The following is a 25,383-nucleotide window of genomic DNA, read 5'->3' on the forward strand; positions in this document are numbered from 1 at the left end:
GCCTTTAAAGCAGTGTTTCTCAACCATGTTCCTGAGGACCAACAGCTCTGCATTTTTCATGTCTCCTTAACCAAACACACCTAATTCAGATTATCTGAGGCAGGGTATGAAACCGAATACTTCATACTATATAATATACTAAACTAGTGGTCACCAAACTTGTTCCTGGAGGGCCGGTGTCCTGCAGATTTTAGCTCCAACCTTAATCAAACACACCTGAACAAGCTAATCAAGGTCTTACTTGGTATACCTGAAACATCCAGGCAGGTGTGTTGAGGCAAGTTGGAGATAAACCCTGCAGGGACACCGGCCCTCCAGGACCGAGATTGGTGACCCCTGCACTAAACAGTATGGGAGTAGTATGTCTGAATCATAGATTTCGAAAATCAGTATGCTAGAAGTACCTGGATAACCGGCTACTTCCTGCGGGATTCTGAAGTGCATTTCTGATGAATGCTACACTATCCCATGATGCCCCACTAGAGAATTCTTGATTGGGAGTGAAGCAACCAACTGACGTGGGTAGGTCACGTGATTATGACAAAATGGCAGATGTAGTACATCCGAGTTCCATTCGTACTACTGACATTCACACTGTATAGAATGCACTTTTCCAACAGCCGAGTCGTACATTCAAATTTAAATACAGAACCTAGGTGGTTTCGGACACAGCCAGAAAGACCTGTAATGGGTGTGACAGAGAGAGGAGATATCTAAAACATTCTGTGTTGGTGGTCATCCAGGAATGAGAAAGTTAAGAAACACTGCTTTAAAGGGATAGTTTACCTAAAAATGTGAATTGTGTCATTATTAATGCACACTAACTTGTTCCAAACCTGTTTGGATACAAAGGAAGATATATATATACACAATCTAAAAACATTAAATGTCATTAAATGCTTGTCATGACAGCAAGTCTCCTCCTATGGGGCTTAGTGGCCACATATGTGGACAGCACATTTTAGCTATTATTTTTGCTATTTAAAATACTTTGAATGTTCTATGTTTGGTTAAAGACACAATGTCATCCTGCAATTGTTTTGCAGAGTATGAAATGTCCCAAACACTATTTTTAACTGTCCAAAAGGGGAAAAAATATGAGTGTCAAAACATGTTCAAACATTTTTTGATGTTAAATATGCATTTACATTTACATTTAGTCATTTAGCAGACGCTTTTATCCAAAGCGACTTACAAATGAGGACAAGGAAGCAATTTACACAACTATAATAGCAACAATGAATAAGTGCTCTGGGCAAGTTTAAGAAGGAAAGCATTAGTCATTTTTTATTATTATTTTTTTTTTATTTAATTTTTTTGAGTACAGTTAGTGGTACATCCAGAGAGGCAATTGCAGATTAGGAAGAGAAGTGGAGTCAAAATAGTTGAGTTCTTAGTCGTTTCTTGAAGACAGCGAGTAACTCTGCCGTTCTGATGCAGTTAGGGAGTTCATTCCACCAACTGGGCAGATTGAGCGTGAGCGTTCGGGAAAGTGATTTCTTCCCTCTTTGGCATGGAACCACAAGGCATTCACAGAACGCAAGTTTCTGGAGGGCACATAGATCTGCAGAAGTGAGAGCAGATAAGAAGGAGCAAAGCCAGAAGTCACTTTGTAGGCAAACATCAGAGCTTTGAATTTGATGCGAGCAGCAACTGGCAGCCAGTGCAAACGGATGAGTAGCGGAGTGACATGTGCTCTTTTAGGTTCATTAAAGACCACTCGTGCTGCTGCGTTCCGGAGCAGCTGAAGAGGTTTGATAGAGTTAGCTGGAAGCCCTGCTAGTAGAGGGTTGCAGTAATCCAGTTTGGAGAGAACAAGAGCTTGAACAAGGAGTTGAGCTGCATGTTCAGATAAATAGGGTCGGATCTTTCTGATGTTATAAAGTGCAAATCTGCACGATCGAGCAGTTCTAGAAATGTGGTCAGAGAAGTTTAGTTGGTCATCAATCGTTACTCCAAGGCTTTTCACCATTTTGGATGCAGTAATGGTTGCCCCATCCATCTGGATTGAAAAGTTATGGTGTAGAGTCGGGTTGGCAGAAACTACAAGCATTTCCGTTTTCGCGAGGTTAAGCTGAAGCTGAAGATGATGATCTTTCATGGACTGTGAAATGTCCGACAGGCAGGCTGAGATGCGAGCTGGAACCGAGGTGACGTGTAGATGGAGAAGAGAAGTGGCCCAAGAACAGAGCCTTGAGGTACCTTGAGGTATGCATTACAAAACAGTCAGGAAAAAGTGTTTATGTGAATTCAGACCACGAGTCCACATATGGACATAATTTTTTTCTAAAAGTACATCATATTAAAATATAAAACTCTGGTTTTTATTCTAATTAGGTTCTTATGAGCCCAAATAGCAAAGAGAAATGAAAAATGCATATAACAAGCACCTTGGGCCTTTAAGCGTTCAAGCTCGGGGCACATTATGACTACTACAGTGTGCATGAGTTTACCTGTTGTATATATTTAGGGTGAGGCTGATAATGACGTGAATTCATTACTACTGTTCATTGTGAGCCTCATGTTTGTGATTACTTTAGATTCCAGTTTTTTATCTTTTGATCTGCTTGCTTCCTCCTTCTGCTTCATTGCATGTTTGGTTGTGTTTAGACAGGTTCTCTTTAGTTAAAACTGAATGTTTAACTGTAAAGGTCAAATCTGAAACTTGGTGAATCTGGCAGACCACTGAAAATACCTGTGTTTACAATTTCAATGTTCGACTTTGACGGGTTGAGGTCAGGCGTTGCCGAAGTGCATTGTGGATCCGTCGGCGCCGCTTCAGAGGCTTTGCTCGCTGCAGAAGTTGGGACTTGCTCAACTTTTCAAGCGCCGACGGAAGCATCAGCCAATCAGATCGCTGTTGGCTATACATACTATTATTTGTTGTTTATCTATTTGAATCACTCTTTTGTTCATTTACAAGCATTTAAGTTTGACATCTCTCTGTTTCTCATTTTCTTTTCCAGGTGGCCTCTCTGCTACTTGTTTCTGGTAACGTCTTGTCATGCCGTTCCCTTTCGTCAAGTCTCACAAGTGTCCAGCGGACATTGTGAAGAATCTAAAGGACAACATGACAATTCTGGAGAAGCAGGACATTTCAGACAAGAAAGCTGAGAAGGTATTACACACATATTTACAAACAGGTTTATTGCTGTTTGGGTTTTATTAAAGGGATGGTTCACCTAAAAATCAAAATTTTGTCATCATTTACTCCTCCTCCACTTGTTCCTGTTTGAGTTTCTTTCTTCTGGTAAAAACAAAGGAAGATCTACTGTTGGGGAATAGCCGCCATTGACTTGAGTAATTTGTGTTTACTATAAATATCACTGGCTGCTTTTTTTCCAACATTTTTCAGAATATATTAATTTGTGATCAACATCAGAAAGAAATTTATAAAAGTGTTGAAGCACTTGAATGTCAGTAAATGGTGAAGAATGTGTAGTTTTTGGATAAAAATTAAACTGTGGTTTTTTTTGCACACTTTATGGACACTTCTAAACATTGCACATCTGCACATACATGCACTTTAAACACCCACTGGACACTCTTGGACGTTTATGCACATTTGCACACACCATTGGCATATATTGTGTAGTGCTAGTGTACTCCACAGGTGACTGGGTTTGACAGACCACCTATAGCAGGGGTTCTCAACTGGTTTGGCCATGGGACCCACATTTTTACATGGTCATCAAGCCGCGACCCAAATTTTTAGGATCTATAATACAATTTTAGGAATTATAATAATTTTGTTTTTATTTGTTAACATACACAAGTAGTGACAGATAAATCATAAGACATTCGCCAAGACTTATGACAAATAAACAATATTTTATTGCTGTCATTTAACAAAATGGATCAAATCATAGAAATATTACAAAGTAAAAACGACAAATACTGTAAACAGTGGTTAGTTTAAGGAAATGTTCAGTTACCGTGAACTAAACTGAACTGTTAATAAAACATGTTGTCTCGTTTTTTAAATGTTGTTTTAATTTAGACGGTTTAATGCTCTCTTATGAGAACACCTCACTACATATGACACTGAGGCTTTTTTGTCGTCACAAATCCATACTTGACATATTTGGGGTCGTACTTGCACTTCGACATATTTGTTGCTGTAATTAAATAAAATTTCACATGTCAAACGGTAGGGTTGTCGCGCACAAATTTCAAAATAAAAGTCCAGTATAAGCAAAATAAGTAAAAAATTCAACTTTTGTTGTTTTTTTGACCACACACACTCCGCGACGCACTGAAAATGTTCCCGTGACCCAAACCCACCAGTTGAGAAACACTGACCTATAGTATACACTCCTTCCTCACTTATGCATAAGGCACTTTGTTAGAAACACTTCTTTGTTTCTGTTTGTTTAATACTTTGTGCTTTTTCTACAGCAAATAAAGTAGTTTATTTTTGCTTTTGTTTTCTAAAACTTCTATTTCTCCAGATTTAGATTCTTACTGTTATTATTATTTTTGTTGTTATTATTATTTTTAATGTCACGAGTGGTTGTGTAAGCGTTTTTACGGCACTCTGTAAAACTCTGTATGTGACAAATCACATTTGACCGTGAATGTGCTGTGCATCTGCAGGCTTCTGAAGAAGTGTCCAAATCTCTGCTGTCCATGAAGGAGATTCTCTATGGCACGAATGAGAAGGAGCCGCAGACAGAAGCTGTAGCTCAGCTCGCTCAGGAGCTCTACAACAGCGGCCTGCTCAGCACACTCGTCGCAGATCTGCAGCTCATCGACTTTGAGGTGGGAGGATGAATATTATACACTAGGCCAGGACATGCCACAAAATGATATGTGTTACACAAAGTTCCTTTAAGACCTAAAATAGTTTCTGGATACTTGCGTTTATTCACTTTTATGTTTAAAAACCGAATGTTACGTCTTCCATGATGTGTAATAATGATGTGTACGATAGCACTAAATTTTCACCCTCAAAAAAATTTGGCAGAAAACTGCTTTATAATGTTTGCTCAAAAAAAAATGCTGAAAATACAGGGGTTGGGCAATGAAACTGAAACGGCTAGTTTTAGACAACAATAATTCATTAGTATGGTGTAGGGCAGGGATTCCCAAATTTTTCAGCACGCGACCCCTAAAATATCAATACCAGTGACTCGCGACCCCCAATATCCCCTGAGGTGGTTATAAATACAGAATACTTGCATGCAATGGCGCACACACACACCAATAGACCAAAGTCTATTCTTCGTTTAATTTTTTAAATGTATTTCAGTGCTGTAAATGGGCCAGAAAGTTTAACCTGGGGTCGCAATCCAATAGAACAAGTAAATAAGCTACTATAGTAACTATAAACGGCTGTTTTTTTCTCTTCAGTTGGTTATGGATAAAATATGGTAATTCTTATGGTCTAATAATAATAATAAGTAGATTTTTGGAAATCACCAGGCGACCCCCCTTCATTGTTCCGCGACCCCTCAAGGGGTCCCGACCCCCACTTTGAGAACCACTGGTGTAGGGCCTACTTTTGCGGCCAATACAGCATCGATTTATCTTGAGAATGATGGATGCAAGTCCTTGCACAGTTGCCAGAGGGATATTGAGCCATTCTTCTTGCAGTATAGTGGCCAACTCACTATGTGATGCTGGTGGAGGAAAATGTTTCCTGACTCACTCCTTCAAAACACCAAGTGGCTCAATAATATTTAGCTCTGATGACTGTGCAGGCCATATGAGATGTTCAACTTCACCTTCATGTTCATCAAACCACTCTGTCACCAGTCTTGATGTGTGTATTAGTGCGTTATCATCTTGATACATGACGCCACCTTTAGGATACAGTGTTTGGACAATTGGGTGCACATGGTCCTCCAGAATGTTTCGGTAGTCCTTGCCAGTGACTCGCCCATCTTGCACAAGTATTGGGCCTAGGAATGCCATGATATTGCAGCACAAACCATCCCTGATCCACCCCCATGCTTAACTCTGGGCATGCAACAGTCTGGGTGGTAGGGTTCTTTGCGGCTTCTCCACAACATAACTCTCCCAGATGTGGGAAAGACAGTGAAGATGGACTGACCAATCAGGATCGAGTATTAAAGACAGCTGTGTAATAAAACTGCTTAAAATACTCCGTCAGTTTTGTTCCAACAGTGCTGTATCCTATACTTCACTCCTGTTTTGCCTATAATAACAGTTTTGTGAAAACCTCTGTTGAAAGTATTTAAATAATATATTCAATTTAATGTGATTATAATGTTAGATTTGATTAAATTTATCAAATACTAATACCATCAGTTATGCTGAAGCAAATGTAAGATAATAAGTTTAAATTTTACTCAATTTAATTTATGCTTTGCACTCCAAGCGATAAGTAACCGGTATCTAGAATAAGCTGTTCCCATCAATGGGATCTAATTAAAAATGGCTTTTTATTGTGCAGCTGAGAAATGTTGAAACTTTGCATATTATCATATGTATCGACTGACCACTTGCAATCGTATATACAGTTATAATGCTAAGTGCAATTCATTTTAAATGTATGTTTCCCAAATTTCCTTCCGTGTAAGTGCATGCTAGTATTTTGATTCGTTTGGTGTTTTCAGTAAATATTTCTCTTGTTGTTTGTGCTTAGGGCAAGAAAGACGTGGCCCAGATCTTTAACAATATTCTGAGGCGTCAGATCGGCACACGGACTCCCACTGTTGAATATCTGTGCACTCAACAAAATATACTCTTCATGCTGCTTAAAGGGTAACACACACAGACACACACACACACACACAAACACACACACACACACAAACAAATTGACATTTATCGGATTTTTATGTTCAGTATACAGTGCATCGGGAAAGTATTGAATTTAATTAATTTAATCCACTTTGTAATAAGGCTGTAACATAAAAAATGTGGAAAAAGTGAAGCAGTATAAGTACTATTCGGATGCACTTAATTAAAGTAAAATTTAATAGTGAAATTTCAGGGTTTTAAAAAATATTTCCGGTAACACTTTACAATAAGGTTCATTAGTTAATGCATTTACTAACATGAACTAATCATGAACAACACATGTACAGCATTTATTAATCATAATTGAACATTTATTAATGCATTATTAACATCCAAGTCCATGCTTGTTAACATTAGTTAATGCACCGTGAGTTAACATGAACTAACAATGAACTACTGTATTTTCATTAACTAACGTTAACTAACATGAACATATACAGTAGTAAATGTATTGTTCATTGTTTGTTCATGTTAATAAATGCATTAATTAACATTAACTAATGAACCTTATTGTAAAGTGTGACCATATTTCCTAAGTGTTGCTTAAAGGTGCAGTAGGTGATTGTCTTCAGAAACACGTTTGTTATGCTGGTTAAAAGTCTCTTCACAGTCAAATAGTATTGATTCAAGTAAATGATCTAAATGTGTTTATATGTATTTTTATATTTTGGGTAAGGCATAAAACTAAAAAAATGTTCATCCAATTAAATAGAGTCGGGCCGACATCTGCCATAATTCCGATAAGTAGCCCAAACTGTCTGTCAGCAAATGCAGATTTTAACAACTGCGTTCACGAGAGAGAGCGAGAGAACGAGAACGTGCGCACAATCGGTAAACTGAATCGAAACTTTATAAAAACCTGAATCAATATTGGAGTTACCTTTGCACGCTGGAGAAAGGATGACACTATGTCTGAAGGATTTCTCTAAGATTGGTAATGTTCGGTTTTAAAACTATTTTAGCATCATGCTAAGCTGATATTACGTTAGATGTTGTTGTTACAAATGGGTTATATCTGCACTGCAGTGTTGTTCAGTCACTAGATCTTCCGGTGAAAGATTGATGTGATTATTTTCAGTTTCATAAGAGACCTTTTACAGCATCGATTATGTAGATTTATATTTAGTTTAACAACAAAACATAAGTAAATACCGCTATTCCACCTAGTCTCTCCCTATATTGTTTACCATGCCACTCTAAATATTCCCTCTGAAATAGCATGTAGGTACAGCTTACACGCCGCCGAACAAGCACTAGTCGCTTTTAAAGCATGAAAGAGGGTTCTGTTGTCATCTTTAAGGTGCCCGTGCTCCTGTTTTAGGAGGCGTGGTTCTGGGCGGCATGGGAGGGACTGTGATTCAGCGATTTATGCTAAGCTGTTAGCATTGTGGAAGATCACTTTCTGCACCTCTAGCAGAGACATTTTTTTTTTTTTATCGTTTTTTATTTTTCAACATGTCTTTGCCATGATGACAGTGCTTAATAAATTTCTTCTTATTTTGTGAGATGCTATTGTATAGCAGAGATTTGTTCTGTAGACAATCAAATGTGTATGTATGTATATATGGTGGGGCTAATAAAAATGACCCTAAATTGCTTAAACTGCTTTTATTCCAGCAAAAGTAAAATAGATGAGAGTTTCCCTGGAATACAAAATATTATAGGAAGTACTGTGCAAACTTTAATGTTCTGATAAACGTCTTTTGGGAAATATTTGAAAAAAAAATACAAATGTCACGGGAGAGCTAATCGTTTTGCCTTTATATCACCTCAGCATTCAATGTATCATAAAAAACGGTGTGGTTGCTTTCCTCATCATAGAGTCTTTTGTTGAAATCAAACCTCAAACTAAAATATCAAAAACTAAAGCAATCTGAACACAGATAAGCATTTACGTCTTATCTGTGTAACCTGTGACTAAGCATTAGCAGTGTAGCATCTAAATGAGTTTATTTCGCCACATGTTTATGCTTTTCCAATAACTAATTCTGAAGGCTCTTGGCCTTCAGATGACTTCAAGTGAGTCATAAAAGTATTTCGAGTCAAGAACGGATGAATCACATTCATTATTGAAGTAAAATAGATGTGTGAGCTGCTTTTTGTGTAATACATTGTGTCAGAATTTTAGCAGAAATTTCATTAATTTTCCTTTGGCTTAGTCACTTTGTAGGGGGTCGCCACAGCGGAATGAAACGCCAACTATTCTAGCATGTGTTTTACACAGCTGATGCCCTTCCAGCCGCGACTCAGTACTGGGAAACACCCATACACTCTTACATTCACACACACTCATACACTACGACCAATTTAGTTTTATTGAATTCACCTATAGACCATTGTCACGATCCTTGATGGCAATATGTCTGGGGAATTAAAAGGAGTAACATAAAGATGACCAAAGTATAAACTGATGATGACAAATGGCAAGAGAAAACACCAAACGACAAATTAGCAACGCAAAAGATTTATTGCTCTCACAGTATGTACAATATTTACAAACAATAGGATAAAGTTGAAAAGAACCAAGCGACGTAAACAAAACATTGCTGGTGTAATGTTTCTGATGTTAATTCCAGTCCTTTCTTCTGCAGTTACGAGTCTCCAGACATCGCTCTGAACTGCGGCATCATGTTGAGGGAATGCATACGGCACGAGCCGCTGGCCAAGATCACCCTCTGCTCCGAACAATTCTACGATTTCTTCAGATATGTTGAAATGTCCACCTTCGACATCGCCTCTGATGCATTCGCCACTTTTAAAGTTAGTATGCTGACAAAAAAAAATTAATAAGATTTCTGTTTCAGGGTGTCCACGGGGTCTTAAAAAGCATCAAAAGTTGATAAATCAATTTAGAGAAATCTAAGGCCCCGAATGAAATCAAGTACAAATGAAATTAAAACTAGCCATATGATTTTGTTAGCTCACATTGCTAGATTTGTGGGTAACAATTAATCTGTGCAGGTCATTAAGAAGAAAAATAGTTTGCTCTTGTAATCTAAAATTAAAATCTGAAAATGCACTTCCTGTTTGCTTTCAGTTAAATTCTCAGATTAGGTCTGTCTGAGCTATTGGGCGTGGCTAACATACTTAACCACGCCCCTCTAACTGTCAGTTTTGACAACAAACATAAATGAAGAGGAGGTGTCTGTTAGGTTGTAATAACTTCTAAAACCATTTTCCTGATTTTTCTGAATGAAATGCCTACTTTACTACAACCAATCAGCTAGCAGTAGAGAAAACAAGCCACACCTACTGTTTTCTCATTTAATATTGCGTTTCTCTAAGAACTGCGTCACAATACAGAAAAAAAACAGTTGCAGCTTTCAGTTCATGTGGACTTAAAAAGAGTATTATTTATTTATTCATTCATTTTCTAGCTAGCATCTAAAAAAATTTTAATTTCATGGGACCTTTAATATATATGAAAAGCCTTAAAAACGTCTTAAAAGGTATTGAATTTCACTCTCTCGTTCCTGTATCCCTGTGTTTGCTTTGTCTGGGTGGCAGTTCTGATTATTTCTTCCTCAAGTGTGCTGTGTAATTACTCAGTCTGACAAATGGTGTTTGTTTGGTTTTCTTCCAGGATTTGCTGACGAGACACAAAGTGCTCAGCGCCGAGTTTCTGGAGCAGCACTATGACAGAGTGAGTCACGGTGGAATCGATTTGCCTTCCGTCATTGTCTCTTGTCATTGAATCTGATTGCATCTGTCAGTCATTCAGCATCACTTGTGCATTTTTAAGGGGAGCTATTATAACCCTTTTTTATACAAGATTTAAAATAAGTCTCTGGTGTGCATGTGAAGTTTCAGCTCAAAATATCATTTGTATAACTCTTTAAAACTGACCCTTTTCATCTTTCAAATGAGATTGTGCTCTTTTCAGAAGTGGGAGGAGCTATAAATGCCTATGTGTCAGCATAGTGGCAGATTCAAAACAGGACTAATGTGAATAACTGATAAAATGTCATAAGAGTATTAGAAGGCGGAAATCTATGGAGACTAGGGTGTTCATTTATGATCGCATCTAAAACTCCTCTTAGTTGCAGACATTATCTTTAACAAGTACAGCTTGAAATCTCTAATGGTGGCTGGCTGCTTCTCACTCAGGGCTGTTTATGCTAATGAGGGAGAGATCATCATTAATAGGTGGGACTTTCCCCCTCTGATGACACATACAAAGAAAGAAATGTCAATCAAAGCGTTTCTTCAGGCTGTTTTTATGAAGTGTAATTATAAATAAATTGAATTAATTAACTCTTACCATGAGATGCTGACTATATTCACTTCTATATTCACTGTTGTCACAAAACTGTGTTTAAACATGATTTTTGCATAATAGATCCCCTTTAATGCTTTAAAATCGCCAATAATTGCCACCAGAACTTTAACTTGGGCAAACTCGATTAAATACTTGATCTTTTAATGGATTTTTAGTTCCTTGTTTTTTACATTATAAACATGTATCCAAAATCCTTTGTCAGAATTTTTGAGTGTTCTTATCATTTAAACCCATTAAAACAAGCAACTTATTATGAGACATCTTTGTTGAAAATGTATATTTTTGATGACACAAGACACAAACACACTTCGTTGAAGATGTATTATACACACTTTTTGGCCTTTTATATAGTGACACTATATAAAGTATAACTGCTGGATAACTATGTTTATATACTGCTCACCCTATACCCAACTCCCTGACTTTTCTGAATTGATTGTAATGTAATACATGCATTTTGTAAAAATGTTATGAATTGATAATAATAATGAAAAGCGCTATACAAGTAATCTTGTATTGAACAAAAAAAAAGTCAGACAATTGTATGTTTACTGTGTATAATATGTATAAAGTTATTAAAAAAAATTTTTGTCTTTTGTTTTTCAGTTCTTTAGTGAATATGAGAAACTTCTTCACTCAGAAAATTATGTTACTAAGAGGCAGTCGCTGAAGGTAAGACACTAGTTAATTTATTAGTTTGTGTGTTGGCACAATTTGTTGTTGACTTATTCTGCCAATCAAACATTTGGGGACTTATTTCTTGAAGGAAGTCTCCTATTCTCTTCATCATGCATTTATTTATTTGATTTTTTAAAAATAATAAGAATAAATAAAAATAACAAATAAAATACTTTAGATTGATTTTTTTTAATTGATTTTCCTTATAAGAGGCCATACATAATCTTCCAGATGTCATTTACAATAGAACAGAAAGTGAGCTCACTTTTTGACCTCATACATTAAATGAAAGTTCTAACATTATTATATCATAAAACTGAGAAAACCAATACCATACAAATAGAGAATATGGAGGAATCTGTCTTTGTTTCCTAATTTAGGAAAAATAATATTTCTATAATATTTTTTTTTAATATTTTTCCTAAAATTTCAGACAGTATTGATGAAAGTTTCTTCTAAAACTCAGACCAGGGGTGCCCAAACGTTTTCTTAAAAAGGGCCAAAAAACAAACATAGCTGAGGGCTGTGGGCCGAAGGTAAATATATCAAACTGTATTACAAAGTTGCCATGGGTAATTTCCTCATTTAAAAAAAAATTATATTTCAAAATAAATAGAAAGCTTTACTTTATTCGTATTAGGCTAAGTAATGAAAAAAAAAAAAAAAAAAAAATATATATATATATATATATATATATATATATATATATATATATATATATTTTTTTTTTTTTTACATTTTAGAATTGGCTTATTACAATGAAATCAAACATTTCCATTTAATAAATCTGATTCATTTACAACATTTGATTAAAACATTTAATTCAAGCTTGCTTTTTTTTTAACTGAACAATAAAACAAACAAACAAAAGATTACCCGGCCCAAATCAAAGATTATCATGGGCCAACTTTGGCCTGCAGGCCCTACTTTGATCATCTCTGTCATAGACATTCTCACATTCCCATGCCATATGTACGTTCCAACTTGTTGGTAAGCACAAAAACTACAGTGGTAGTAGTTTAAGCCTGGTTTATACTTCTGCGTCAAGTGACCGGCGTAACCAATGGCGCAGGCAATGCGCGTAGCTGTGCATTTATACTTCTGCGCGCTGTCTCTGTTGGTCTGCATTAACACTTCCAAAATGCTAGTTTGCTGTGAGGTGTTAATGTGTCTCTGTGTCGAGTTTCTTCGTCTGTGTTTTGCTCTTTCTGAACACTTCCTGTATGTACAAGTGGGTCAAACTCGCTCTTTTTGAGTCAGGAACCGGCGGACGTGCAACAACTTTAACAATGAGGTAAACACAAAACTCGCGCGGCTCTCGGTCCCGCCCAGACTCGTCAGTGCTACCAAGCCGACCAATCTCAGCGCTTGTGCTACGCGTCGTTGCGATGTGTAATTGCATTTTTTGTGAGGTGCATGTCAGCGACGGCCATGGTGTAGGGCTATGCGTCAGCGCCGTAGCATACATGTGTGCTTGACGCAGAAGTATAAATCAACCTTTAGAGATAATTTACATTTAGTCATTTAGCACAGGGGTTCTCAACCTTTTTAATTCTTGCGGCCCACCTGCAGGATCTCTGAGTACCACTAATTTTGACGCGGTCCACCAGTTGAGAATCTCTGATTTAGCAGATGCTTTTGTCCAAAGCGACTTACAACTGAGGAGGTATTCAGCGAATTAACAAGAAGAGGCAATACACACACTGAAGGCTGATTGATACTTCTGAGTCAAATGCCGGCGTATGCTACAGCGCTGACGCATAACCCTTCGCCGTGGCCGTCGCTGTCACTGACGTGCGCCTCTTAAAAAAAAAGTAACTACACGTCGCAACAACGCGTAGCGCAAGCTCTGTGATTGGTCGGCTTGGTAGCGCTGACGAGTCTGGGCGGGACCGAGAGCCGCGCGAATGGCGCGAACCCAATGTAGCGATTGTTTACAAGTGTGGAGTCCCGTGAAGGAGCTCCGGATGGAAAGTTTTGTTTTGTGTTTACCTCATAGTTAAAGTTGCTGCACGTCCGCCGGTTGCTGCCTCAAAATTAGCGAGTTTGAGCCACTTATACATCCCGGAAGTGTTCAGGAAAAGCAAAAAAGCAGCGAAGAAACTCGACACAGAGGAACATTTACACCTCACTGCCAACTAGCGTTTCGGAAGTGTTAATGCAGACCAACAGAGACAGCGTTGCATGCGCCGTGGGTTACGCCGGTCACTTGACGCAGAAGTATAAATCAGGCTTGAGCGCTAGTTGTTCAGAGTAACTTGTTTGTGCTGAGAGTATTTATTGCTAGAGCAAAAGTTTTTTTTTTGTTTTTTTTTTTTGAGGGAAGGAGAGAGAGAGCGAGAGCGAGAGAGCTTCTTCAGGTGGTTTTATTCACTGTGGTTGGACTGTTCTCTGAAGAAATGGGTTTTAGTTGTCATTTGAAGGATACCAGTGAATCCGCAGTCCGAGTGGGAATGGGATGATCATTCCACCAGCGTGGATCATTGAATTAAAAATTTTTGGAAAGTGACTTACAGCCTTTCTGTGATAGCACTGGAGGCTCCTAAAAGGGATGGAGACCTTTAGGAGCAGGTGGAGGTAAGAGGGTGCTGTGCCAGTGGCTGCCCTGTAAGCAAGCATCAATGATTTAAACTTGATCCAAGCTTCAACTAGAAACCTCTCTTTGGCTCATTGAAGACCAGACAAGCTGCACTCTCATCTGTAGTGGCTTGAGAGTGCAGGATGGGAGACCAGCTAGAAGAGCATTGCAGTACTCCAGCCTTGAAATGACTGAAAGTTGTGCAGCATGATCTGTTAGGAAGGATCTGATTTTTTTTGGATTTCAAAATATGTGCAAACCTGCAAGATAGACCTATGTTAGCAATAGGCTCTATTTCTGTACATATGCCATTTACAGACAAAACACTTATTTGGTGTCCAATACAATCTGTGACAGAACTTAAAATGGATTAACTGATGGTTTGGGTTTTTTGATGTGCTGAGGTCGTGATTATTATGATTATAATTGAAAAAACAAAAAACAAATAAGTAGTACCTGACCAAAGCAGTTTGGGAAATAAAATAATGCACTAGGAAAATAATGCATGCCTGTAATGAAAATGTGCCTCGAAGACGAGTCATTACTTCAGCTGTGCATTATTTTCAGATTTATTACTAAATTGTTTTATCTTTTATTTGCTAGACACTTGCTAGGTTTTTTACTTTAAATACTTATGTATTACCTCATGCATCTCATATCCCGTTTTTAAAGGTTCAGGACACCCCGGAGAACTTTTTTTTTATATTAAAAGATGTGTGTGTGTGTTGAGCATCAGTTAAGACAATGTTAGCACCTGTCAGCTTTAATTGTGGGGAAAACTGGATAATTTTGAGCTTTTGTCAGCTAATTTCAGCTTCCGGGTTTAAAATCATTTTTGGGGCGGGATCAAAATCGGCGACGTAGCGCAGTACTGCAAGTGCAATGATGACGCGTCGGTTTCTCATTATTATTCATAGCGGAGTTTTCTTATCCTATGAGAAGAGCCGGCTGCCTAATTATTCATGAGACCTGCCAGACCTGCCAGTGTCAAGCCCGAGCTGAGAGACACGGAAACCACGGCACAGTATTTAGCCGTTCATGTAGGCTCATATGCGTTTGTTTCCATGATCCACGGGGTTTGTTGCATGTTTTCCCCCGCGATCTTGTCAGGGCCGATCATACAGCAAAGCTGTGTGCGTGCTGCTAGCATTTTTGTCGGGAGAGCAGCACGAGAATTAGAGAATGGCGGACGCTGTCTTTTATCAGGAGTTCGTTCACATTCAGACACATCGCCGTGCTGCTGTGTTTGCCTAAATCCTCCAGATTACCAGCAGGGCTAATGGTTAAAATAGACAGGTCAGGAGACATGCTGCACTGAGTCTGCTGGATACGGGGATTAAGGGAGAAGTCCTCATTTATAGTGTTTACATGAACACATTTATCTTTATAATGATATAAATTGTGGTTTTCTGTTTATGAAATTACGAATAACAAATGTAGCAGGACATTAAATCACTGTTCATTTCTTTGCATTTTAACTCTGTAAACTATAAACTCATGCGTCTCCTCACGGTTTGTGTCTCATTTTGTAAGCTAACTGACAACAACAGTTGTTCTCTCCCCTGCTGGCCACGCCCACTCCTGCCCGATGCTCGCGGAGCTCCACGCCCATTAATCATGCATCTTTTGAAAAAATTCTGAAGTAGACTTTAACCGAAAGTGGGGGGTGTCATGGCCCTTTAAGTTAGTAAAGGAGCCTTCAGCCATTGTTATGTAAGAGAGAGGTAAATTGTGTCAGTTACATGAATCTGTGCTGCTTTCAACAGCGTTTGGCAGCAACAGCTTTACTTATATCAGAACTGAAAGTTTAAGTGTGAAGTTTGTTCCTCGCTGCTGTGAAATGCCTTTTGTTTCAAGTGAATTGCTTTTACTAAACAGTTTCAGTGCTGACAACATGTTACTGTGTTTATGCAAGCTTGCCTGTATTGAGTGAGATATATAAGGAGAGTGTATGTGCTTTCAGCAGATCTGTGTTTGTCTGATTTATCCTATTGCTTCCTATATTTATGTGCTTGATCAGTATAATTGTGGGTTTTGAAATCAAGCGTTCAGCAGAACTGTTGAACATCCCACAATAATAAAATGCACGTTTCATGCAAGGCAAAGCAAAAATTTCAGCTTTTGGTGTCAGGCTGCTTTAGAAGTCATGTGTTTGTATGTATATGTACAGTTGAAGTCAGAATTACTCGCCCCCCCTGTTTGTTTTTTCCCCAATTTCTGTTTAACAGAAAGAAGATTTTTTTTCAACACATTTCTAATCATAATAGTTTTAATAACTCAACTCTAATAATTGATTTATTCTTTGCCATAATGACAGTACATAATATTTGACTAGATATTCTTCATGACCCTTCAGCTTAAAGTGACATTTAAAGGCTTAACTAGATTAATTAGGTTAACTAGGTAGGTTAGGGTAATTAGGCTAGTAACAATGGTTTGTTCTGTAGACAATCACTAAACTATTTAGCTTAAAGTGGCTAATAATTTAAATCTTAAAATGGTGTTTAAAATTAAAAACTGCTTTTATTCTAGCCAAAATAAAACAAATAAGACTTTCTCCGGAAGAAAAAATATTATCAGACATATTGTGAAAATTTCTTTGCTCTGTTAAAAAAAGAAAAATAAAGGGGGGCTTATAATTCTGACTTCAACTGTGTGTGTATATATGTACATATATACAGTGGAAGTCTTTATTAGCCCCCCTTAATTTTATTTTGTGCTGCCCTACAATGGGGTTACTTACGTTACTTTTAAGTAAAGTCAGCTTGTTGCTTTTAAAGCAATTGGTTTACTCGCTTTAAGTAACTAATCACTTTTTACTCTGTATATTCATGGCATTTTGCTCCTGTAGAAGCTTTTCTTATTATATCAAAGCTGAAAACAGTTGGGCTGATTTATTGAAATGGAAATTCTCATATATTTTTACTGATATTAATAGAAGATTTGAAAGAGCAACATTTATTTGAAGTCTTTTGTAAGATTACTCTTCAATTTCTTTTATAGTGTTCATCTCTAAAACACTGGAACTAGCAGGATTCTTTAACTACTTGAAATGGCCATCGTGGTGTTTCTGAATAATTCTACCTGTCATGAACGTTTTGTATATGTTTTATGTAGTTTATTTGAAGATTCGATTGAGATTTAAAAACTTAAGCTTTGAATGTCTGTCATCTGTGCCTCAGCATGTGGACTGCCAGTTTAGTTAACAAGTCTGACTCTGTCATAACTATTGCGTAAAAGTAACATATAGATAATGTTCAGTTTGCAAGACTCCGATCTTGGATGCAGGTGACGGGTTCGTATTAAATTAGTTCATGCAAGCAGAACAAACACGCACTCCAATTAAACCGCTTCTGCTTGTTTCATGAAGTCATTGTTATCTTAAAAATAAAATCTTTTTGTAATGTAGTCTATAATTGTGTACTAGTTGCACGAGAGTGCGTTCCTCATTTTGTATTTTTCACCGCAGTGCGTATGTTATTTTTGAAGTTTAAAGACGTGTCTGAAGTAAAGGGTTTTTTTCTATCAGGATGTTGTGTTTTTGTTAGAAGAAAGTTGCTAGGCAACAGAGGGGCACATTCAAAGGCACAGAAACAGTAGCGGATGCTGAAATGCTTGTAGGCAGTTTAACATTATCCTCAGTCAAGGTAGAAATAAAACTCTTTTGTAATTTAAATGTTTTTTTATGGATTATTTTGTCATTTTCAGTTGTTTTGTAATTTTCTGTCATTTTTAATGTTAGAATAAAATATACACACGTTCAGGAAAAGTCAAGATATTATGGTGTTGTGTGTTTTAGTTATCAAATTACACAATTAAAATGTGTAGTTCTAGTGTTAAAACAATAACAATAATTGACCCCAAAAGTTGACCACTAGTTTGTGTATTTTCTGTGAGTATTTGTGTTACTGTAAAGCTCCAGAATGGGTTCCGACAGAATCACAGACTGTAACTTCATGTTTATGGATTTCTAATGTGTGGTTTGTGTTTCCTCTTAGCTTTTGGGAGAGCTGCTCTTGGACCGGCACAACTTCACTATCATGACCAAGTACATAAGCAAACCAGAGAACCTCAAACTCATGATGAACCTACTGAGAGACAAGAGCCGCAACATCCAGTTTGAGGCCTTTCATGTATTTAAGGTAGAAATTCTCCCACCCTCACATTTATTTATTAGCCTCTTTCACACAGTGATACCGGTATCACTGACTTTACCGGTAAATTCCAAAAAACGCTGTTGACACAGGCGAGGACGTTAAGGAACTTTTCCGGAAAAGAGCATTCACACATCCATTCCAAAATACCGGTAAATTCTGACATCATTAACCAGAAATGAGCTTTAAACGGCTGCGCTTGTATTTGTAAACATTTGAGTACATCACAAACTCTGTGGATGGATCAGTATTGTGTGAACAACTTCGATGAAAACATATAGAGAAACACTTTCGCATGCCGAGATGTTCATGATATGTGTGTGCTGACGCTCATGGGCTGTTTCACGGGCACACGCAGAAGGTAAACAAACAACGGCTTATCATAAGCATCTTATCGATAATTATTTACACAGTTGGCATTAAGACGAACATATAAACGTTATCTGACTAACATCTAGCAGCTAAATATGTCTGGTAAAATACTCAAAGGCTTTTATTCGCATAAACCGCGCGGACGTGAATGCTTCTGACTGTTCTGATTGGCTAAAGCAGGCGTCTCACGTCAGCACGTTCTAGATGTTCACGCGCTCTTTCCGGCAATCTTCCTTTTGCATTCACTCAGCGCAGCATTCCGGTAAATTACCGGTAATGTTACAACTTCTCTTTCCAGAAAATAGCCAGAACGAATTTACCGGTATTTTCAAAAAGGGCCTGTTCACACATACAGACCTTTCCGGAAAATTGCCGGTAATTTTCCGGAAAGGTCTGTATGTGTGAAAGGGGCTATTGACATGTTATACCAACTTACCAGCCAAATGTTGAGCTTAATATTAGTTAAAGAGTAACTAGTTAATAAGTTTATTTTTTAGCCACTTAAGTTTTACTGTTCATTTTTAGCTAATTTAATTAGTTACTCATAATTAGGGCCAGTAATTCCTGCTGTCTGCCAAATATTAAATGCTTTATCATTAAGTAACGGGGGAAATGCGGGGTTATGTTTAATAGGTAAGACCAAGGGCAGGCATTGAAGACCGTTAATTAGTTTTCTGAAGTAGCTCCTTACCAGTATGCGAAGCTGAAACACATCTCAAGTTTCAGCATTCTGAGTGATTGATTTTCTCTTGGATCATTCAGGTGTTTGTGGCCAATCCCAACAAGACTCCGCCCATCCTGGACATCCTGCTGAAGAACCAAACCAAACTCATCGAGTTCCTCAGCAAGTTCCAGAACGACCGCGCCGAGGACGAGCAGTTCAGCGACGAGAAGACGTATCTAATCAAACAGATCCGAGACCTCAAGAGGCCGACCCCGCAGGACGCTTGAGAATCACCACCAGTATATACACGAACGCATAGAGGAAGTCTAGACGGTGGCGTCTGGGCAATGTTTGGCTCTCTGGGTCGTTGAGTGGCCGCAGCGCTGGGCATGTTTTTGTGTTTTGCAGGAACCGTTAAATGCCGTTTGAGCTCGGTGAGTGATGTTGAAGAAGGGTTTTGCTTCGTTGGACATCCAACCTCTCCCCCCTCGATTTATGTTTTATTCTCATGTTTAAAAAAACGAGCAAAGTGAACAGAAAAGACGGAAATAGATGCTGCTGCTTTATTGCACATACAGGAGGGGTTTTTTGTACCTCATACACAAACAAACATACACTCAGATGCTAAGAAACCTACACAGATGGGAGTTTGCTAATTGGATAGTGATGAATTCAGTGATGAATATGCATTTGTCATATCTCGTATAGCATTCAAACACACTCCTGTGACGCACGCATCATGTTTTGCACATTTCGAGGTTGCATATCCTGGATGAGTAGTGAACGTGTACATAGGGTTTGTTTTTTTTCACTTTTCATATTTGTTTTGGCTTTGTAGGATGTGTTTTAGCACCTTAGACATGGTAACGGTTTATTGTGTCAGAGTCATTTCGAGAGACGTGTGGACGAGTAAATGTGAGAGGTTAGATACTGATTTGTTAGCGCCGTCTCTGATTTAACGCTGGCATTTTTGTTTATCATTATTAGTCACTGCATTGAATGGGTGGAATGGAAAGTTGGCGCTGTTAATTCTGCTTTCTGTGGTTGTAACCCTAAAATTTATGATCTGTCTATTCTAGTTTTCGGTGTTACTAACCCCACTGGTGTAGTATTTGTCTAGTACTCAAACCTTTTAGACATTCTCATTTAATGTCAGCTTTTGATCATTTGCTGAATGCATAGTAGAATCTGACAAAACCTCACGTCACCCCATAATCAAGAGAAATGTTATATTTTGTGACCTGCTCATCAAAAATTTACATTGATTTGAACTAAATCATGATTCTATAGTAAATCTTTATACTAGCTTTTCAGAATTGTTTTTCAGATAATAAAAGGATGGTTCACCAAGAAATTAACTGAATCATTTATTCGCCGTGGTTCAAAACCTAGTTACGTTTTTTTTTTTATCTGTTGAAACACAAAAGAAGATATTTTGAAGAATGTTGGTTGCTGGTACCCATTGATTTCAAGTATGGAAGTCAATAAAAGGGTGTGAGCATCCAAAATTCTTCAAAATATCTTATTTTATGTTAAAAAAAAAAGAAAGTCAAAGGTTTAAAACTGCATTAGTGACAATAAATGATGAGGTCATTTTCTTCTTTTTTTTGTGTGAACTATCCCTTTAAGGATATATATATATATATATATATATATATATATATATATATATATATATATATATATATATATATATATATATATATATATGATTACAATGCAATTCACTCACCATTCTTCAAAACCTATTTGAATTTTTATTTTATTGTATTGAAAAGCTAATGAAGGTATTTTGAAGAATGTTGGTTCTGGTACCCATTGATTCCAGATATGGAAGTCAATAAAAGAGTGTAAGCATTCAGCATTCTTCAAAATATCTTCTTTTGTGCTGACAATAAGTAATGGTCATTTAAATTTTTTGTGTTAACTATCCCTTTAAGCTTATTTATTAATTATAATGCAGTTGTATTCGTTTACTCACCGTTGTTCAAAAACTGTTTGGATTTTTTATCTTTCTGTTGAACACAAAGGAAGATATTTTGAAGAATGTTGCTGTTGGTACCCATTGATTCCAGGTATGGAAGTCAATAAAAGGGTGTGAGCAACTAGCATTCTGCAAAATATCTTTAACAGAAGAAAAAAACTCAAAGGTTTAAAACCACACGAGTGACAATAAATGATTTTCTTCTTTTTTTTTTTTTTGGAGTTAACCATCCCTTTAAGCTTATTATTACTATTATTATTGATATTTTTTATTAATTACAATGCAGTTATAATCATTTACTCGCTGTTGTTAAGAATCTATTTGGATTTTTTTATATCAATCTGTTGACCGCAAAGGAAGATAATTTGAAGAATGTTGGTTGCTGGTACCCATTGATTCCAGGAAAGGAAGTCAATAAAAGGGTGTGAGCAACCAGCATTATGCAATATATCTTCCTTTGTGTTCAACAGAACAAAGAAACTCATAAAAGCTCAACCACATGAGTGACAATAAATGATGAGGTAATTTTCATTTTTTGGATGAACTATCCCTTTAAGCTTATTGTTATTATTATTAATTACAATGCAATAGTAATCATTTACTCACTGTTGTTCAGAACCAATTTGGATTTTTTTATTATTCTGTTGACACGCAAAGGAAGATATTTTGAAGAATGTTGGCTGCTGGTACCCATTCATTCCAGGTATGGAAGTCAATAAATGGGCGAGCATCCAGCATTCTGCAAAATATCTTCTTTTGTGTATAACAGAATAGAGAAACTTAAAGGTTTAAAACCACACAAGTGACAACAAATGATGAGGTCATTTAAATTTTTCGGTGAACTATCCCTTTAAGCTTATTACTATTGTTGTTGTTGTTATTATTATTTTTTTTATTAATTACAATGCAGTTGTAATCATTTACTCTGTTTTTCAAAACTTATTTGGATTGTTTGATATTCTGTGTAACACAAAGGAAGATATTTTGAAGAATGTTGGTTGCTGGTACCCATTGATTCCAAGTACGGAAGTCCATAAATGGATGTCAGCAACTAGCATTCTTCAAAATATCTTCTTTTGTGTTCAAAAGAAACAAACAGACCCATTGAGGTTTAAAACCACATGAGTTACAATAAATGATGATTTTTTTGATGATCACTTTTTCTAAAATAATTACAATGCAATCATATTTAAATCAAAATGTTTGCACAAAGAGATTGTACAAACATTTAACGATATTCTTTCTCTTGAATTTGGAGGTGAGGTGTTCTTTACTGGTTTTGTGTGATTTTACTTAATATACCAGCCCACTTACTGTATCATCTTTCTTACTGTACCTTTTATTTTGGGGATAAAATTAACTAATCCATTGTGAGATGTTACTATAGCTGGAGTTGAATCTGAAACGGTTGGATGTAGACGAGCGGCTCAAGCTCACTCACACTCTGTGAATGTTTTTTTTAGGTTTGTTTTATAGCATCTGGTACTTGCTCCAGGGGTTTTTCTTTTTAATCTAAGCTTACCCCACGTCTAAAAAAAACACCTAAAATTGAAAGTGCAGGGTTTTGGTTGATCATTTTCAGGTTATGACTGCTTTTACTCACCAGCCAGCCACAATCGTCTGCCATAAACCCCTTCATTTTGAATGCATAATGTTACTTTTAATGCAGAACTTTACTCATAGATGTTCTGCAGAATGTTTACAGTTCTGGTCAGAAATACAGGGATTAATATATGTCTATAACAGTATTTTATTTTAGTGATGAATGCAATGAAACTGCGTAGCTTAAACAGTTTTCCTCATATTTGAGTCTCTGCTTATCCTGTTTATATGGTGACGGGCAACTCACCATAAGCTGCGATTTTACAACAGACTAGACTCTTTCATTGGTTGGCACTTGTAACAGCAGCCAATCACAGTCATCTTGTATGCCTGACATGGTAACTGGCCGAGCATTAAGAATTCTGAGAATTAGTAAACCTATCTTGCATATCAGTGCATGTTTGTATTTCGCAGCCTTTAGATTAAGCATGGACGTCTTTAACGGACCGGCTGGAAACCTCTTGGCCTGCTGTCTGTTTCAATTAAATGGTCCAATTTAACCTATGTAGAGCTGGCCTGAGTAATAACACTTGGGCGCAGAAATGATGGAGTTTCATCTGAAATGTCAGTTTGTAGACAGACTAACAGTTGGAAATAAAGTTTGGAATAAAAATACTTGTTTCTACTGTCTTTGTTTGGGTAACTGTAGTGTTAATCACTAAAGATGGATAGTGTTAAATGGATAGATAGATAGATAGATAGATAGATAGATAGATAGATAGATAGATAGATAGATAGATAGATAGATAGATAGATAGATAGATAGATAGATGGATAGATGGATGGATGGATGGATGGATGGATGGATGGATGGATGGATGGATGGATGGATGGATGGATGGATGGATGGATGGATGGATGGATGGATGGATGGATGGATGGATGGATGGATGGATAGATAGATAGACAGACAGCTAGATAGATGTTAAATACTAATACTACACTATTAAATAAAATACTGTATACTACAGTGTTTTATTACAGTTTATCAGTTTACTATCATTAATACTACAGTATCCTTTAGCATTCGTTTGCAGAGTTGTAAACTAATATATACAGTATAATATACACTCAGTGGCCACTTTATTAGGTACGTTAATGCAACAATATCCAATGAGCTGCAGTTTTGTGGGCGCAAATGCCTAGTTGATGTCAGAGGAGAATGGCTAGACTGGTTCGAGCTGATAGAAAGGCAACAGTAGCTCAAAAACCACTTGTTACAACCAAAGTATGCAGAAGAGCATCTCTGAATGCATAACACGTCCAACCTTGAGTCAGATGCGCTACATCAGCAGGAGACCACACCGGGTGCCACTCCTGTAAGCTAATAACAGGAAACTGAGGTTACAATTGCACAGACTCACCAAAATTGGATAATAGATGATTGGAAAAATGTCAGTTGAGTCTTGATTTCTGCTGCGACATTCGCATGGTAGAGTCAGATTTTGGCATCAACAACATGAAAGCATGAATCCATCCTGCCTTGTTTCAATGGTTCAGGCTGGTTGTGGTATAATAGTGTGGGGGATATTTTTTGGCACACTTTGGGCCCATTAGTACCAATTGAGCATTGTGTCATTCTGTGTTTCTGAATATGTCCATCCGTTTATAACCACAGTGTACTCATCTTCTGATGGCTACTTCCAGCAGGATAACACGCCATGTCAAAAAGCGCAAATTCTTGAGTATGAGTTAACTGTGCTCAAATGGCCTCCCCAGTCACCAGAGCTCAATCCAATAAAGCACCTTTGGGATGTAGTTGAACAGGAGATTCACATCATGGATGTGCTGCCGACAAATCTGCAGCAACTGCGGGATGCTGTCATTTCAATATGGATTAAAATCTCTGAGGAATATTTCCAGTACCTTGTTGAATTTATGCCACAAAGGATCAGCGCAAAAGGGGGTCCAACCCGGTACTTGTAAAGCATACCTAAAAAAGTGGCCGGTGAGTGTATATTATATTATAATAAATATAATAGTGTTATAATAATAATAGCATAGTATGATTAATACACGAATAGTATGGTTCAAAATCAGTAGAATTTACTATAAAGTATTTTTTTCATGTGAATAGACACAGTAACTATAGTAATATAATCAAATGACTGAATACTGTAGATTTTAACAACCAAAAGGTATGTTATCCTACAATACACCACTGTTTCCTGTAGTAAAATTTAAAGTAGGCCTACTACAGTATTTATTACAGTTTATCAGTTTACTTTAGCTAATTCTAGCCTAAAGTATGTGGTAGCATTCATTAAAAAGTTGTAAACTCTATAATACACAAATAAATTGAGG

General features: G+C 37.1%; 1 protein-coding gene across 2 annotated transcripts in view; it reads left to right on the top strand.

The window, feature by feature from the left end:
* Positions 1-23,694, top strand: part of cab39 (calcium binding protein 39) — a 29,143-nt gene extending 5,449 nt beyond the window's left edge. The window contains exons 2-10 of one of the 2 annotated variants that reach the window (XR_015508482.1): positions 2,967-3,118; positions 4,597-4,761; positions 6,611-6,729; positions 9,360-9,528; positions 10,352-10,411; positions 11,654-11,719; positions 18,302-18,445; positions 19,592-20,798; positions 22,533-23,694. Coding sequence is in view for 1 of the 2 variants with exons in the window: in NM_001002145.1 (NP_001002145.1) it covers positions 3,005-3,118; positions 4,597-4,761; positions 6,611-6,729; positions 9,360-9,528; positions 10,352-10,411; positions 11,654-11,719; positions 18,302-18,445; positions 19,592-19,780 (1,026 nt within the window). In the remaining variant the exon portion in view is untranslated. 2 annotated transcript variants of the gene reach the window in all.
* Positions 23,695-25,383: the final 1,689 nt, after the last annotated feature.

This window comes from Danio rerio, chromosome 15 (assembly GCF_052040795.2).
Source record: "Danio rerio strain M-AB ecotype USA chromosome 15, GRCz13ab, whole genome shotgun sequence".
NCBI classification, from domain to species: domain Eukaryota; kingdom Metazoa; phylum Chordata; class Actinopteri; order Cypriniformes; family Danionidae; genus Danio; species Danio rerio.